Here is a 17,735-nt window from a genome sequence, read left to right as displayed (position 1 = left end):
CCATTTCCAAAACTCAAACTAGGCTGCTTTAGTTGTTCACAAACACACAGTCATATCTCATACACACACCTGCTCTTGATTGTCTAATTTGTAAGCCATGTAGTGGCCGCAGGGGAGCAGAGAAACAGGCTGACAGCATCTCGTATGAGATCACCGCGGCTGGAACTGTATTCCAAGCAGAGAGACTGAGCCACACACACACACACACACACACACACACACACACACACACACGCACACACACACACACTGTGAAGAGGAAAGCAGGCATTGTTCTGAGTGACAGAGGAGCAGCAGGGGAGTGTTTATGAGCCTTTACAGTGTAAACAGAGTCTTCTTCTAGCAGTGCTGCCCTTGAGGTCAGGGGTCATGTGTCTCCGGGTCAACGTTCAAACTTAACCCATCAAGGAAGTCTGGAAATTCAATTGACAAAGATAGCTTGGATTGACACCCGTACCGTTTACTCGCCGCCCCCTGACTGTTCTTCCCTGCTTCTGGTTTCTCACTTAAACCCTGTATTAGGGAGAGAAGAGCGACTCCCCTGACTGAATCTCAGATTCTCTGACTCCTCACTCATTCCTTCCTTCCTTCTCTTTTGTTCTACAAACAAACAAACATCACTCATCCGTTCCTCTGGTCTGTCTGATTCCAGTTTCCCATGGCGTTATCCGTTTTCAGATTCCGTGGAGAGACTAAAAATATTACAACTCCCCACAGTTCAAACTGATATCAGAATTTCTGTTGTAGCTAATCACATCACACTATCACTGATAACGAAACCTACTTAAGATGTGCTTCCTGTGATGTTTACGGTGTTATCTCCACTTCACACATACTCGATTACAGGGAGGGGAATTCTGACAAAACACATCCCCTCCTCCATTCCCTTTGCATTAAGGTCACTGCTTTTATATTTTTTAAATCTTGACTGTGTGTATATGTGTCATTAGAATATGGTGGTGCAGTGGGATGGGTGAGGATTGCAGAAAGGGAGCACTCCTGTTTTCTCTTGTGTGCAGCCCTTATGGACTGTGCCGCTCCCTGAGGTCACATTCACGTGGCTCTGCCTCCCCTCCTGGTCCTTCGCTACCTTTTTTAATAAATATGAGAGATTATAACATACAGTAGCAAAACAAGCTTTGACTTTGTGAAGTCTTTTTAATACAGTTATGATAATGAGAGGTAGAATTCAGGGCTTCAATTGGCAATTATTTTCATACTCACCTAGAAAATGTTATTGAAGTATTTTCTTTCTTCGACCAACAGTCCAAAACTCCAAGATATTCAATTTAGAACTAAATAAAAACCGCAAATCATCACATTTGATAGGCTGGAACCATGTGAACGTTTGGCATTTTTCTTGATGAATAACTTTTTAACAATTGTAATGAACTAATCCAATTGTTTCACCACTCGTAGAACTTATAAGTTGATTCCCCGTCCCATCCTGTCAGGGTTCACCGTTCCCCTTTTGGATTTAGTTTTTATTCCTCTGCGCTGACGGCAGCCGTGGCCGGAGGCATAATGTTTACAGGTTGTGCGTCCAATTCTTGTGAACACAATATCTCAGGTCTTGAGGATGTTTTTCTAAGACCTGGTACAAACATTCACTTGGACTCAATAATGAACAGAATATATTTTGGTGGTCAAAGGTCGCGGTCGCGGTGACCTCAAAAAGCGCATTTTTGGCCATAACTTAAGAATTCATATGCTAAATGTGACGACATTGACATTTTGTACAGACACAGATGTAAACTGCACCTTGACAGGTTGGCGGAGACAAAAAAAACACGAGGCGGTAATTCTCGTTTCACATTGACTATGCGCGTATTCCGTCACCCTGCAGACTTTTCCCTCTCGAGGAAGTGAATGCTGTGATATTACGTTCTGCAGGCAGCTTGTGGTGCATGGTGAGAGATATATAAGTAAATCTAAACAGTCAGTGGGTCCGTTAAGTTGAGCAGCAGCGTTCACGTAACTCTCCTCCTCCTGCTGATGTTTGCTTTTCCTGCCTGTTCAAAGAGGGCAAAATAAACAAAGTGCTTTTCTGGCCCCGCATCATTCGTCCCTCTGCTATTGATACCCTCTCTCTGACAGCCCAGGATGTGTGTGTACATATGCATGTGTGATACTGGGTTACAGTACGTTAAATAAAGTCTCAAAAATGTGAAAAAAATATTTTAACCGCCTTTCACATCCTCTCTAGCCCCTGTACGCTTCCTATACATAACCCATCTATGACAGATTAGCATGTAGATACTAAATTTAACTTAACCTTTAACTTAACTGGTGTGTCTGTGTGTGTGTTCCTGTCTCCCTTTCCCCCCCAAAAATGGTAACACACCCACGGCATATGAGAGAGCTCCTTTGAGAAATGTGTTTCTCATGTTCTCACGGTGTAAAAATGACACTATCGCAGAGCTCCAAGAATCAGCAGCGTGTGTGTGTGTGTGTGTGTGAGATTTAGTTTTCATTGTGTGTTTTTACGTTAAATAGTGAATGACAGTCTTTATGAGACCCCTTCCTCTGGTGAAAACATGGAAAGATTGTTTACTGAGGACTCACTGTTCATACAGCCAGAGGTCACCGTTGTGTGTGTGTGTGAGAATTGATGGACTTCCCCGTGCATGTGACTATGTTTAGAAGTACAAACACGGCGATAATATCAAAGCGATGGGTGCAGGCTCGATGGTATGAACATCAGTTTGATGTGGTTGAGAAAATGTTGTTTTCCTTTAGGACAGTTTTTTTGCTTCATCACAATACAGCCGTCTACATGTTTATACGATCTGTAAGATGGTGTTTGTGGTACATCACTAAAGCAAGGTGTTGTTGTAAACTCTAAGGCTGGAGCTGGTGTACGTCTCAGCCAAAAAAACATCCATGAATGTTTTCATCAGCAGCGACAGTAATTTGTTTAAAGAAGAACAGACGAAGAAGTGTGTTGAAAGCCAAGATGTCTAGAGAAATTGAAGACATCATCCACAGAACATCCAACATGACATAAAAGGGGATGAACACTGTGTTGCGTATTCTGTCCACTACACATGCTAATAAAGCTTTAGCATAAAATATTTCACAAAAATACCGTGAAAATCCTCATTCATAAGAAAACAAACCAAAGTCAGTGCAGTTTATTTTATTATATTCTTTCACAGCAAAACCACAATTTCTGTCTTCATCATGTTTGAAGTTTATTCGTAAACAACAGTTTAAAAAGTCTTGTTAACTCTGATTTCATGCTGCGTAAACAAAGCTCAGTTGTTACAGTTGAACGCTCAGAAGAAGAGAAATGTTCTGCAGTCGACAGACGTACCGAAGAGTGCATCCTTTCCGTTTGTTTTACTAATCCTTTAAACAAGCCTATCAAATACACGTGTATTATTACAATGAAATGCAACAGAATCAAATGTTCTGGCATTAGGGATAGCTTTGTTGTGTATGAGTGCTGTGTATTAGGGCCGAACAATTCACCTGAACTTTGTCCAAATCGCAATATGAACTAGCTAGTAAGTTAATAAGCAAATGTTTCTCTAAAACGTTGTAGTTGAACATAGTTAAACAAACAACACCATGTGTCCACACAGCACTGTGCAGCGCCTCTATAGTGCCTATAGAGCTCTCTGTACCAGACCTGGCAACCTCACTGTGATAACAAGACTCTGGAAAGTTACTGCTCTTGTTCGCAAATAAGATCAAATAAAATGGTCTTTAAACAAACGTAACTGTGAGCCTTAAATATTATTCACATGTCCTACGCAGGGTTACAGGCGGGATTGTGAGAAAAACCCTTAAAATATTGGTGTCTTTCCCTTGGACACACACTTGATTTATGTGAATAAATTGTTTCGGACTCACTATGATCGACTGTAATCTCCCTCCTCTGTCAGACTGTGTGACCTCTTCAGGGTGATGGGCTGCTGTCTGTGAAAGAGCATCGTCTGAGGTTGACCACTGCTGTGCGGCTCGGGCCCGCAGAACACTGTCAGAGTGAAACAGACAGCGGCGAGGTGCGGTCATCTCTGCGTCATCCCCGACCATGTTACAGCAGCGTGTGCATGTGTCTATGTGTGCGTGTGCGTTCGGGGTGAAGTCAGATTGTAAATATAGCCTCGTCTGTCTACGACTCGACGTCCAGACAGTCTGTCTGACGAGGAAAAACGCTGCAGTCTCTGACTTTTTTGGTCAAAACACAACAGGAGAGAAGAGAGGGAAAGAGAGGCGGGGGGAGAAGTGTGTGTGTGCGTGTGTGTTTGCGTGCGGGAAGAGGAGAGGGGTTTAATAATTTCAGCAATCTCTAAAAATAGGGGGCTCAGTAACAGAAAAAAAAGCTGTTCTGCTAAAAATCACAGCTCCATAGCAGCTATTTGGATGATGTGTGCTCCCTGAGGTGGAGCCTGGGAAAGTTAGCTGTGCAGACTAGCATGTTGTGTGTGTGTCTGTGTGTAAATGTAGACCCTAAATTGAATGATTGAGGTTCTTACTAGCATTTACACAGCATAGGGTTGGAAAGCAAACTTGTTTGGGCTGATATGGCACAGTTATGCTCTTGCACAACTTGGTCTGGTCTGGTTTGGTCTGGTCTGGTCTAGTCTGGTCTGGTTTGGTCTGGTTAGGTCAGGTCTGGCCTGGTTTGAGGTTCTGCCAAATCCACCCCTGCCCCTTTAGTGACTCACTACCAGGCCATCAGGGATTGCAGGATGCAGCCAGACACATAAATAATAAAGCCTAGTCCTTATGTGAGAAAAAACCCTGTCGTCAAGCATAACTGAGAATATCACATAAAATATGTTGGAAAGGAAAAGTCATTGGATGAAACGGTCTCAACTCAGGAATGTTAGCCCACCACTCTCCACTTCAGTGCTTGTAATCCACGTCCCCACTTGATATCTGGTTAGCTGCCTGTTGGAAGGGTGCAGGCCTTCATTGTGCTAAACTCAAATTCATATAAATGTTATTTTTACCAGCTGGTTTGTCTGTACTGGTTTATAATAGGTGGCAGGACTTAGTCACTGAGCCTCAGACTGAATGTCTCTGCAGGCCCAGTTTGAGAAGCTTGTGAGATTGTGAGTAGTGTCACAGGAAATACTGTTAAATGCAACATGCTTTCATGAAATAGTCTTGATGTTTTTGTACCAAAAGACATGCGGCACATATTAATTTATGGACAGTAATGCTTTTCACTTTTGGTAACAGGTCCTTTTTATTTTTTCGTTTTCCACTGCGAAAACTACTCCCCCAGTGTAGATTCTCAGCTGATCGCTGTAGCAATTGACATTATCTTCGACGCTGAATCTTTTTATATGCAACCAAACAGAGGAACATTTGCACTTCGTCAATTGTACGCTGCCAAAGAATTGACACTATTGACGGTAGCTTGGCTAATTAAAAATGTCGGGGTTGTGCAGGATGTCTCTGACCAATCAGTGGTCGGCAGTGTTGAGTTCTACTTATCATTCAATTAGCCTTTAGTATTTACACATTGCACTTTTATTAAGATTCATTTGAAGTATTTAAGTAACTTGGTCATTTCCGGTGTCAGAATAACACCATAGGTTTGGCAATGACATGAAAATAATATCTTAGTTTGGTGAATATAAACATGTTTTAATCTTCAACACAATATGCCAAACTGTTGCCAAATGTATCACTGTTCTGACTTTACCTAAAAAATAAAGTCTGAAGTTAAATACACTTTCTGATTTTAGATCCGGAAACATCTCCTCAAGCTATAAACTCCTTATGAGTCTGATTTGATGATGATCGAAGCAAGAAGGGTCAGGTTTCAAAAACCCTTTGAAGAGACAAATAACTCTGCAGACTTTTATTACACTGCCTTTCCTCACTTTGTGTCAAATGTTTATACTAATATAGATTGTGTGTCATTGTTGTGTTGGCAGCGCTGCAGATTTGTTCTGTAATATGCTGTTTAGAGAGGCAGGTAGGTAATAAACTGGTTTATAAGATGACACTTGGCATATTGTTAGTTACAAACACCTTGAGGGTGTGTGTGTGTGTGTGTGTGTGTATGAAAAGGTATGTGTTATTGTGTGTTACAGCACAGACGCTCAAGAGAACAAAGGAATCCTTTTCAGAGCAGAGTTTCAGAGGAAGCTGTCAGACGTGTCCTTTCCTCTCTAATCCGGTGTTTAGGATTATCCTGCGCTGTTATGGAATGCTGTTATCACACAGACAGACACACACACACACAATGTGCTGTCAGTCAGTCAGTCACATCTAAAGTCATACACTCTCTGTTCGCTCAGGTGACACATGCAGCGCTCGTCCCACCTCCTTTCTCTACGAGCTCACACACTGGTTGGCTGAACATATTCTACAGATGTATGCAAACACAAATACCCTGCAGACACATGTGATAGTAGTATATTCTTCACATATGAATAGAAGTTTTTATATCCCCGTAGAGGTGCACGTAACACTTAAATCCCTTAAGGGGAAGATGCCACAAAGAGAATTGTTGATAAGAATCAGCCCTGATGGTAATCAAGTCATCACAAACATGTAGATGATGTTTAAAGACCTAAATGAAAGTGAAAGACAGCGTCGCTCTTTTAAATGCTGCAGAGCCGTTTAAACTGCGGCTCACAATTGTGAATCATTAAGCATTTTAGATGACACATTTTATAAAACAATACTGCTTTGCTTTGTTGATATTGTGCATCCTAGGATGAGTTACCCTCCATGATCATTTGTTTTGTCTTTTAATATAGCCAGACATAGTACAGGTATTCTCATGGACTTGTTTTACTGTTGTCAGAAAAACTATCCACAATAGGCGAATCTGAATCTGCAAACTATCTTTAAAATGGATTCATCGTTTTAGTCATTTTCATCCAAAAATGGCAGAAAAAGCTGTTTTCAGCCTGTTAATTGTGGAGATCTCCTGCTTTTCTTTGTTTTATATCATATAAAACTGAATTTCTTTAAGTTTTAGACTGGCAAAACAAGATTTTTGAAGACGTCACCTTGGACATCAAATTGGCATGGACATTTGTCACTATTTTCTGATGTATAATATAGACCAAACGAATGATTGATTCATCCAGAAAATAATCGGCAGATCATTGTGACATGTGAAGCATCCAGCATCATGCACGACCAACATTTGTATGCACAGTAAAACTTGGTCTACATTATTGTTTTTAGGTATGAAAAATGCTCGTTCAGTGTCGATGGAAGGCCGAAGCTGGGAGAAAAATAGTTTAGCGTCCGTAGTATGGACATGGTCTAATCCAGTGCAGCATCCTTTAATAATCGTTTGTATATTGTACAGCTACATGACAAGTAAATAGTATTTTTCCATACTTATATAAAGATACGATTGACATTCAGCAATTGGGCGAGTTGTAAAAACTAAAACTAGAGTCCAGATTGACATCTGGGTATGAGAACGTAGAGGAAGTAGCCCATGGGGTTTTTCATTCTCTGAATCGCTGTGACGCAGATGTACTGTGTATAATTAGAAATCTGATGAATTTGAAGTTAAATATAGTCCCATGTAAACATCTACAGTAGTAGGAGGTTATCTGGCCCTCGGTGTGATATCAGTTTTAGAGCCTAGGTCATTGTGGAGCCGTAATTTCAATACTATTTGCCTAATCTCAGTACAAGATGACTGCAGATGATTGCCAGTGTATCCAGGAAGTAGTGGCCTTGATGGATGTGGGTCCGAAAAGACCAGCTGATAACACCAACTTGTGACGTGCATGAGCGAGACCATGTTTGAGCCCAAATGTGACGTTTCACCGTGATGCATGAATGTCTTGTATCATCGCTGTGAGTGCTGGTCATTAATCTCATTATCAGTGTTATGAGGTGGGGCTGGCAGGCCGGAGCTGTGTCTGCTCCAATTCAAGGCTTCCTTCTGGCCCACGCCAAAATAAGAGCACTTTTCTTATTATTTTTTCAGGCTTTAACATTCTTGTCTGGCAGCTGTGCGAGAATGTTGTGGAACAGAGATGAGAACCTCTTAAGCTACTAATTATCTGGAAAAGCCGACTCGGCTCGAGGTCTGAAGCGGGGAAGACATGAACCTGCGCCACCATCAGGGCCCATGTTACATCTTGTAGAGAATACACCGTCTGTTGGCAAAGACGCGATGATTCCGACGCTTGTGGTTTCAAGTGGTTACAAATCCATTTAAGCTTTACAGTACATACAGTAGTTTGTTCAGTGCTTATGCATATACATTTGGGTAAAACAACCCATTCAGTTAGTTGTGGGCTGCCTATAAATATTCAGATGTTGGCTCCCCTTGCTATGTCACATGCAGGCTCATTGGAATAAACTGGTTTCCATATGAGCATCTCCACCCACGGCTTGAGAACTACCTTTTTCAAAGGTGCACCAAATTTTCCCGTAAGCCAACCAGAGCAGACCGGGGTTTTTTTTTCGGAGGGAGGCTTAAAGAGACAGGCGCTAAAACAGAGCGTTTCAGACAGAGAGTGAATACAAGTATATTCAGGCAGACAGTATGAGGAAAATAAAGCATGTAACTAGTAGAACCCCTCTAGTAGTATGGACCTGAGAATCAGTATGATATGTCCCCTTTAAATCTGTATCTGTGCAGGAATTTGCAGAAGTGCTTTTGTGGTTTCATGGAAAAGCGGCTCTGTCACATTTTTGCATGTGTGGGTGAGGCAGAAAGTGTGTGTGTGTGTGTGTGTGTGTGTGTGTGTGTGTGTGTGTGTGTGTGTGTGTGTGTGTGTGTGTGTGTGTGTGTGTGTGTGTGTGTGTGTGTGTGTGTGTGTGTGTGTGTGTGTGTGAAACTCTGGGGTTAATGGCATTAGCAGGCTGTGATTGGGGCTGATGGCTTTCTGGGACCATAATAACAGCTCCATTAAGTGTTTACCCTGAGCCATTCCACATGTCAGCTGTAGTCAGGTATCCAGAGGCGGAGGACTGTAACAACCTGGGACGCTGGGTGGGAGGCAAGACGCAGACGGGGGAAGGGGAGGGAAGGGAGGGGAGGATGGAGGGGTCAGACTAGCTGCAGAGGAGGTAGGTCCAGATAACTCATTGCTTAGACTGTGGTTTGCTCAGTGTTGTATGCCAGTAAACATCCTCCTTGCTGAAATGTCTTCGAGCAAGACACTTATGCATTATTTATTTGCAGATGCTGTTAATCTACATTGATTGAAGTATTACATTATGTTATATTAACTATAACAGATGTTACGCATAAGCAATAAAGAGTTGAGGGGCCCGAAACAGCATCTGTGCAGCCTTTGGTATCACAGTGGTGAGAGTGCACTGTGTCAGCTATGCAGAATAATTCTGAGTCAGCAGATTGCCTTTGGTCTGTACCAGGGATTTTCCCGCTGCATAGGAGCTTTGGTTGTTCTGTATCGGTCCTCTATCTGACAAGGGCATATGGAAAGGATTAAATATAATACACTTTCAAAAAAGAAGAAGTGGCATATCAGCAAAACTGAAGCCCTGGAAACTTCTACAAAATAAAGTGACTGTTGGTTTTAATTAGAAATTTGCATATGTGCTAAGATTAGCTGCTTGTTTTTCTAGTTGATGTCATTACTAGTGTTTGTTGCTTGGGTGACTGCTGTTTAAATTTGTGTTTTTATTTTGAAAATGACAGTACCATTAAGGAGATATAAAAGCTCATAAATATGTATGTTACAGCAGGTTTCCTTGATTGACAGCATTTCCAGCCGATTACTTTCAGCTCGGGATGGCGTTCAATAGTATTTAGGCGTTTCTGAGTCATTTTGTTTACATACATGTAGTTAAGGCGGGTGCTAGGATAGTCTTCTGGCAGGTATAGTTAGGTAGATAGGAATGTTTGTTTGGCTAATCAAATATCAGAACAAGATACTTCATTGTATTGGTGTAGAAATCCACTTTAAACAGTCTTTCTCATGTATTTGCAATATAAACAGTATGGCACATTTCTAACAGTTGTCATATTACCCAACCCTACTTTTTAATAAGGAGACATTTGTTAGACTTGGAGACGAAGCTTAACAAGTCAGGGTTTTTTACCATCTTGTAACCAGATCTAAAAATTGGAACAGTTGCCTTTATTTGAATTTTCCGGTCAAGCTGACAAAAATGGCAAAGAGACGTAAACCAAGATACAGGTTTCAGAACATTCATATGATATATGATGTTTCCCCTTGTGTGTGTCAGAATATAATTCAGGTAAAGGGGTTGCGGGTGGTTGCAGGGGTCAGTGTCTGTGTCTGTGTCTGAGATGGAGTGGAGTGTGGAGTGTGTGATGGGGGTCATCCTGTGGCCATGTGAACAGGAAGGTTCAGTGTGAAGGGCTGAACCTCTGAGCTGTTTATCAGATATCTAATGAAGCAGAGCAATCCTGAGCGGGACTGGAGGAGGGCGGAGGGGCTGCAGGGGCGAGAAGAGAAAGGGGGCTAAAGGTAAAAGGAGGAAGAGAAGGAAGGGTGGGATGATGCAAAACAGTTTGAGAAAAAGATGAGAGTTGAATGTGGGAATACCCGCAGTGAAGCCAGCACTATCCCCTCAGCTGTTATCCCTGAACAGGGTGAGCAGACTGAATCACAGTCTCCCATGGTTTCCCTTTATTCCCCATACAAGGAGCAGGCAAATACACATCATATTATTAATCACATTTCCTGGTTAAAAATCAGCAGAGGCCATATCACTCAGCTCCGGCCGTAAACATTTTCTCTGGCTGCGAGAGAAGCCGAGCTGCGTTCCCAACTCCCATCATCACAGCCATCCAGTTTACTTCAGGCCACACATTCATCAGGTCTGAAAGAGCCCGCTTCATTACAAGTTCAAATAATCAGCCAGTCAAGTTGATCAAAACAGTATTACGGTGTAGATGTCAGTGTTTGATAGTTCACCGTTTCCAGGGATAATTAATCCCGCTCACATCGAGAACGGAGAGGTTGAGTTATTTCAAAATGGCAGAATGTGAATTTACGTCCGATGTAATTCTCAGGCTGGATCTATGGTCTGTGTTTGTTTTCTTAAATGTGATATCATATGTCAGGCTGCAAGGAATACTTTTTTTCATCATTGGTTATTTTTTCATTTAATTCTTTGATCACGAAAAAAGCCCAAAAGGTAGTTTTAAATCACCATATACATTTCAAGAACCCAAAGATATTCCCTTTACAATGATATAAAAGAAGAAATCGGCAAATCTTTACATTTTAGAAGCTGAAATATCTATTTATTTCACCCATTTTTGTTGAAGAATGTATCAAAAGATTAATCAATTATCACAATTGTGGCTGATTTTCTCTCTTCTCCATGGGTCTTTATATAATATATATATATATATTTTATTTATTTTCGTACATGCATTGCATGTTTGGGGGAGAATACTTTCCTTGTGCAATTTTTCCTCAAAGGTTTCCTGTGCAGCTTTAGACCTCTAGTATCGCTACGGAGCTGTTTTACTGTGAGTTGGTCCCCGTTTTGTTTATCTCATGCACACAGATATGCGAGGATGCACATGGCATTGTAAAATGATTGAATTCTCATGTCAACTAAACAAGCGCAAAATGTGGAAACAATTGGAGACACAGACTCTAACGGCGCTCTGCTTGTGGAAAATTGGACATGCTTCGATTAGTTTGTTCTGCTGTCAGTCATACGCGTGGTGCTATTATTGGCTCATGTAGCAGTGTGAGAATCTGGTGTGTTCATCAGGGGTCAGCGGGTGAGAGGTCAGGCTCAGGGGAGCCATCAGCGTTGAGCGGTCAGTTGACCCTGAACGATCCTGAGATAGGATGGCCTCGCCTCCCCGAGGAGGAGCATTCCATCGCTGCTGGTGTGTGAGTGTGTGTGTGTGTGTGTCAGAGCAGGCATGTGCTAATACAATACCACAATCAACACATGCATTACTTTAGTGCACAAGAGAGTCGCCACCTACCTTGATTTGTCAGTCTTTTCTGATTGAAGCTTTGGTCCACAGCAAGATATTGGACTGTCCATATCCAATGTTGTACAACATGTGTAAAAGCCATAGTGCCATGAAAACTTTTATAAATATTTATGATCCCTAGATGATTATTTCTTATGGTTTTCTTGAACCTCTGACCTTCCCTCTGGTCAGGCCAGTTATACATTCAATTTGCCTTTGATACATATGGCTTTCATAGAATGTATCCTAATATTTTGCCAACACCCTGACATTTCCTCTAGCACCACTATTTGGAAAAATGTAAATGTATTCTAAAGATAGATCTAAATCTAACGTGCAGATTGTTATACAATTTAGTATTTGAGTACATTTTTGCTCTAAAGGGAATAAATGGATGCGTCCATCATGTGTTTTATTTTGTGAGGTGTAATGAACATTGAAGCTTGTAGGGGCTGCTACTGGGAAGTTACATGTTTTATATATATTTTTTGTGTTTCTGCAAAAGACACACCTACTGCAGAGTGAACACAGAATCTGCTCAATGTGCAGAGGGAGACAGCCAGTCTCCGCTCCGTCCAACTGTATCAAATAAAACATCCTGATGTGGCTGGATGGAACACATACGCACACACACGGGGAGAAAAAGCACACACCATTCAATACAAATCCAAGTAGAGCATATAAACTGTGCTGATGAGATCCTCTGAGAGCGAGACAGGCAAAGTGTTTAAGTTACCTCTGTAGAGACGGAGAAAAAACCACCTATCCACCTTTCTGCTGTAGAGAACAGACAGCAGCTGTGTGTGGCTGGACACATTTACAATAGACCAGAGCAGAACTTAGTGGCTAAAACATCTTTGCACAAGTAGTTTTCCATACAACAGAAAAGGTAAAAATGTGTCACTTACCCAAACTCTTATATCTTCATCAAATCAGCTCACTAAATATATTTCTTCTTTGTAATCGTTTAAACTGAGCCAAGCACAAACATGTCAGTTCTTTATGTAGACCATGTGTTCTGCACTAGAGTTGCTAATGTCAGTTTCTGAGACAACAAGAAGCCGTAACCGTGTCACAACAAAAGCATTAGGACCAGGCGGCAAACTCTGGTTCTGAAAAGTGTAGCCAATGCAGAAGTGCCTTAAACCTGCATTCTTTCTAATGGGCCAGCAGGGGGCCACTCCACTGATTGCAAAAATAATTTAAAAAAAGCAGATTGTATAGAAGTCTACGAGAAAATGAACCTACTTCTCACTTGAGTTATTACCTCAGTAAACATTTTTATCGTCTCAATCACTAGTTTCAAGTCTTTTTCAATACAGCATGATGTTCGTTTTGAAAAAGATGGTCCCATTAAGAGTAATAAAACAATAAAGCCATTTATGCTTTAGGGTGGTTGTCTATTTTTCCCGACTTAGAACTTTACCCCTTTCACGTTGTGTTTTAACTTCATGAAAGTTAATTGGAACATTTTGGTCGTCTAAAAATATATTTTTCAGTGTTCGGTTGTACTTTGCTCCACCCTCTAATGGGTGATGTCACGGTGACTACGTCCACTTCTTATAAAGAGTCTATGATTAGGATTGAAGCATCTACAGCATGTGTTATGGCTGCATTGAGTTTTCTGTCTGCAGTGTGATAACTCTGAATCAGAGACTCTTTGTTAAGATATTAAAGGGGTAACACTGAGGAGTCACCAAATATGTTGAGCACAAATCTACTGAAAATAAACATAACTTTTTTGATTTTGACATACCAAGAATCAGAACCTGCAGAAGAACTGAAATAAATAAACAAAATCAGAATCGATATAATCTAAATCATACCCACCATTACTGTATATGACACTTTAAACACGTCTATGCTTGTATCCTCTTTCCATTTGTCAGTGCATGTGCAGATGTGAGCATTTGTCTGTCTGTCTGTCTGTCTATGTGTCCCCTTTAAATCTCTTCTAATCAGGCTAGACGTGCCAGAGGTCGGCAGCTCTGACCTGCTGGCTCTGGTTCATCATAAATATTATGGAACTACGCACAGACGTCCTCGCTGGCTGTTTAACATAGTGCTGGGTCCATTAAGGGATTCAGACTATCAGCTTTCACTGGGATATATAGACTAATGATAATTCTGCCTGCACTGTGTAGTTAGAATAGTGAACAGAACTGGATGCTGCTGTACTTTTATTTCTAGAAGTTTGTCATCTCCTTATTAACTTTTGGTGTCCTTTTAAGCGGTTGGACCACATCAGTTGTGTTTGCGTGTATAGGTGCATGTACATGCATGGCTACATGTGCTTTGTTGTGTGTGCCAGCAGCACAGTGGGCCTGTGGGAGTGTTCTGTCCTCCTTTCCCACGGTATTTGTCCCATGAGCCCGTGCTGTGACGTCAGGCCAGAGGTACGGGCGAATGCCCCGCTCAGAGGTCGCAGGTTCACTTCCTGTCTGTCAGGACCGAGTTGGTCAGAGTCCAGTGTAGAGCGATGAACTGTCTTTATGATCTCTCAGTGGTTTAACCTCTCTGCCCTCGTCTCTCCGTCTCTTCCAGGCTATGTGGCTGATGCTGCAACAGGAGGAGCCAGAGGATTTCGTCATAGCGACGGGGGAGGTGCACAGCTGTGAGGGAGTTTGTGGAGATGGCCTTCAAACATGTGGGGAAAACCATCGTGTGAGTTTACACAGATACACAATATTGTTTCAGACATTTCCATACATTTTTTACATGTATGCATCACGAGTAAGAGCCAGTCACAACAATCACAGGAAGTACGTTTTTTCACACTTTTCCACTCTGATTTGAACGCAACAGTTAAGGTCGCTGCATGAACTCGTGTGTCTTCTTAAGAGTACTGTAATAATTGATTAGCATTTGTTAATTAAAAGTAAGTTAAATGAGCCAATTTAAATCTGCAGACACGATGATCCCATGAGGCTATGTGTATATAAATAAAAAAGCCTCCTTTTGTTTTTTTATGTGGAATTCTTTACCCCGTGGTCCAGTCCAAAAGAAGATAAAATCCCGGAAAACCAAAGTAATCATTAGGTTATCAACTAAGTCCCCATTTCAACTTTCGTCCATACCAACTGCCTACCCAGCAGAACATATTAAATACAGCACATTTTAAATGTCTTGTAAATGTTCACACGCACATTAAATAGGCACCAGAGTTGATGAGAAACTGTATTTTGGGGATGTATAGATTTTCTAGGACTGAGAAGCAGCAGGATGTTCATTAATTAGCAGAAAATCCATCACTCATGCATCCTAATTGTCACACAAACAAACATTGCAGCTCTCTACGTAACGGTTCATAATTGAATAGAGCCATCACAAAACACTTCTGGATAGATGGAGCCAGTAATGTTCCAGGTTCCATGTCTGAAAGAGGCTTTATTGTGGAAACTTCTGTCTCCCGTTCAATGCCACATCTCAGTCCCCTCCTCTGTCTTACCTCTCATTCACCTCTGCCTTGTATCCTGGAAGACACTGACATGTTGATGGAGGTGTGTGGCGCTGCTGTGTTGGTTTCAGAAAAAAGACAGGTGACATGTTATGTCTGCAACAGACGTTAAAGAAACAAACTGCACAAGAAATGAACCTTCCAGCAGCTGCAGGAAAATGTTTCCTTCCTGCTAAGATTTGTGTCTTTCCAGGTGGGAGGGGAAGGATGAGGAGGAGGTTGGCCGTTGCCAGGAAACAGGAGTGGTACATGTGAAGGTGGACCCTAAATTCTTCCGTCCTACCGAAGTGGTAAGTCGAGGTTTCTCCCTGTGTTATACATGCGACTGTGTTGTTTTTCCTTTTTAAGACTCATATTATCAGGATTTAAATAATGTTATGTTATTTACTTCAGTGTGGTCATGGTGTTAATGGCTCTAGATTGTAGCTGCCTTGGAAGAAACTCTGTTTAAGATGCATGTTTTGTAATCACAACCTCCATCGTTTGAATATATCCATAGCCCATAACTGACATACCACCATGATCTTCACACTTATCCCTTTAACGTTTGACTTCAGAGATGTGTAGGAAACAAAAGTGTTATACGTTATTATTTCCGACCCTTTTTCTTCCGGAGCATTTGTTTCGGTACATTTCTGATTTATTGCTTGCTGTTGCTCTACTATAATAATTTGCAATTCATACAGTTCTACTGTATAATTCATGACACAGCGCAGCACACATTTCCTGTTCCATAAACCTGACCTTAACATGAATGTAACGTGTTTTCTCTGCATGTATCTGATTGCCGGTCATTGTGTCTGGGACTTTACACTTATCAGCTGTAACTGGTCCAGTTGACAGCCTCTGGGTGCTTATCGTATGCTTTGAAACAGCTGGAAACCAGCCAGTTCACATCTTTTAAGAGTAATGTAAGCTGCATCCTGCCAGTTAGTGCAGAAAGGGTGCTCATATTCGGGCAAGCAACCTTGATAAATGTTCTTTAATAGTGAGGGCGAGTGTGTTGGATTGACTTACTCAGCTGATTCTGCTGAATGAGACGAAAGCACAGGACAAAAATGTGTGAGTCTCCTTTAAAAACTGTGCCTGTACCTGTGGTTATAACAGCTGCGAGCACCCAAACCAAAACAATGAGCCATCATATTATCCCTCCATCTCTGTCTAGGTGTGAAGTGTCTCTGATATTTGGGAGGTCTTTCTCTCATCGCTGTGGCCCAGGGGTATTGCGGCTGCTCCCCTGGGGAGGGTGTAGGGTTACCCAAGGGGGTTGTGGCCGAGATTAGCTGTCAGGTTCTCAGTTTAAAGCCAGGAGCGCCCCTCTGCTGAGCTTTGGCCTGGCGAGATTATAGCTGAGATCCAGTTGAGTGATGGCGGAGGATTAGCAAGGAGGCCCTGCTGACTGACTGCTGAGGCAATGGAAGCACCGGTCACACACCTGGGACTGTATTCTTTGTGCATGTCGAGCTCATTCATTCAAGGTCTTAACCCTGAATCGGCACTGAAAACCACTCCAGACGCCGGTCGAATCAGTTCTGACTTATCAGCAAAGGAACAAACACAGAAGACAACTTCTGTGTCTCTCACAAGAGCTTTAGTGATGAACAAATGGACTATATACCCTGTAGTGCTGAGGCTTAAAACTAGTTCAACATCCGCTTAAACAACTGATGAAATGTGTGAAGGGAGCTAGTGTACGTGCAGATTTCTTGGTGAATTAGAGAGATTACAAATGTCCTACTTAAACCATAAAACCCTAATTGTAGTATTGATTTATTTAGGAGGCTTCTGGAGTGTGTGTTGGATTGCTTTTCATTGTAAGATGTTTCTAATGTTTTGCTCCTCCATATGGTCAAACTAAGCGTTCTTTTCTGCACACCTGGTGTACTAATATAGTAAAACTATATATTATAATGAATTTCATTTATATAAAATGCAGCTTAAAGTGCTTCAGAAGAGCAACTAATCAATAACACAGGAGTTTGTTCCAAAGCTTTGAGCAAGCCAGCGCTACACGACCTCAGGAAGCAGTTTGAAACAGACTCGGTATGAGAGATGTATAAAGGTGCTGAACCGTTTTATGGCCTTAAAAACAAGTAGAATAACTTGAAAAAGCATCAGAAAAGAAAATCATTGAAAATAAAAGGTTAAACTCCCGCAAAGTCAGCACCTAGTTTATTAGAGCTACAACATTGCAGTCATGGACCTCAGTCAAACACCGCTCCTCCATATGAGGGAAGTAGGACACAATTAGCATTGCAAACACCTTTCATTGCAATGTGCTCCAACTTAAGAAGTCTTTAATTGTTTCCTCTGTGAGGTCAAAACTATTTGCAATAATTTATTATATAAAAGTAAATCAAATGTGTGAAATAATGATCATCACAAGTT

The 17,735-nt window shown here is 41.6% G+C and overlaps 1 protein-coding gene across 1 annotated transcript in view; it reads left to right on the top strand.

Annotated features, from left to right (window-relative positions):
* Window positions 1–17,735, top strand: part of gmds (GDP-mannose 4,6-dehydratase) — a 159,220-nt gene that overhangs the window by 111,242 nt on the left and 30,243 nt on the right. Inside the window, 3 exon segments of the mRNA XM_029429839.1 lie at window positions 14,435–14,503; window positions 14,505–14,554; window positions 15,541–15,637. Of these exon segments, the coding sequence (XP_029285699.1) occupies window positions 14,435–14,503; window positions 14,505–14,554; window positions 15,541–15,637 (216 nt within the window).

Source organism: Cottoperca gobio, chromosome 4, assembly GCF_900634415.1.
Source record: "Cottoperca gobio chromosome 4, fCotGob3.1, whole genome shotgun sequence".
Taxonomy (NCBI): domain Eukaryota; kingdom Metazoa; phylum Chordata; class Actinopteri; order Perciformes; family Bovichtidae; genus Cottoperca; species Cottoperca gobio.
The sequence above is the reverse complement of the archived record's forward strand: the minus strand, read 5'-3'. Positions and strand labels throughout refer to the sequence as shown.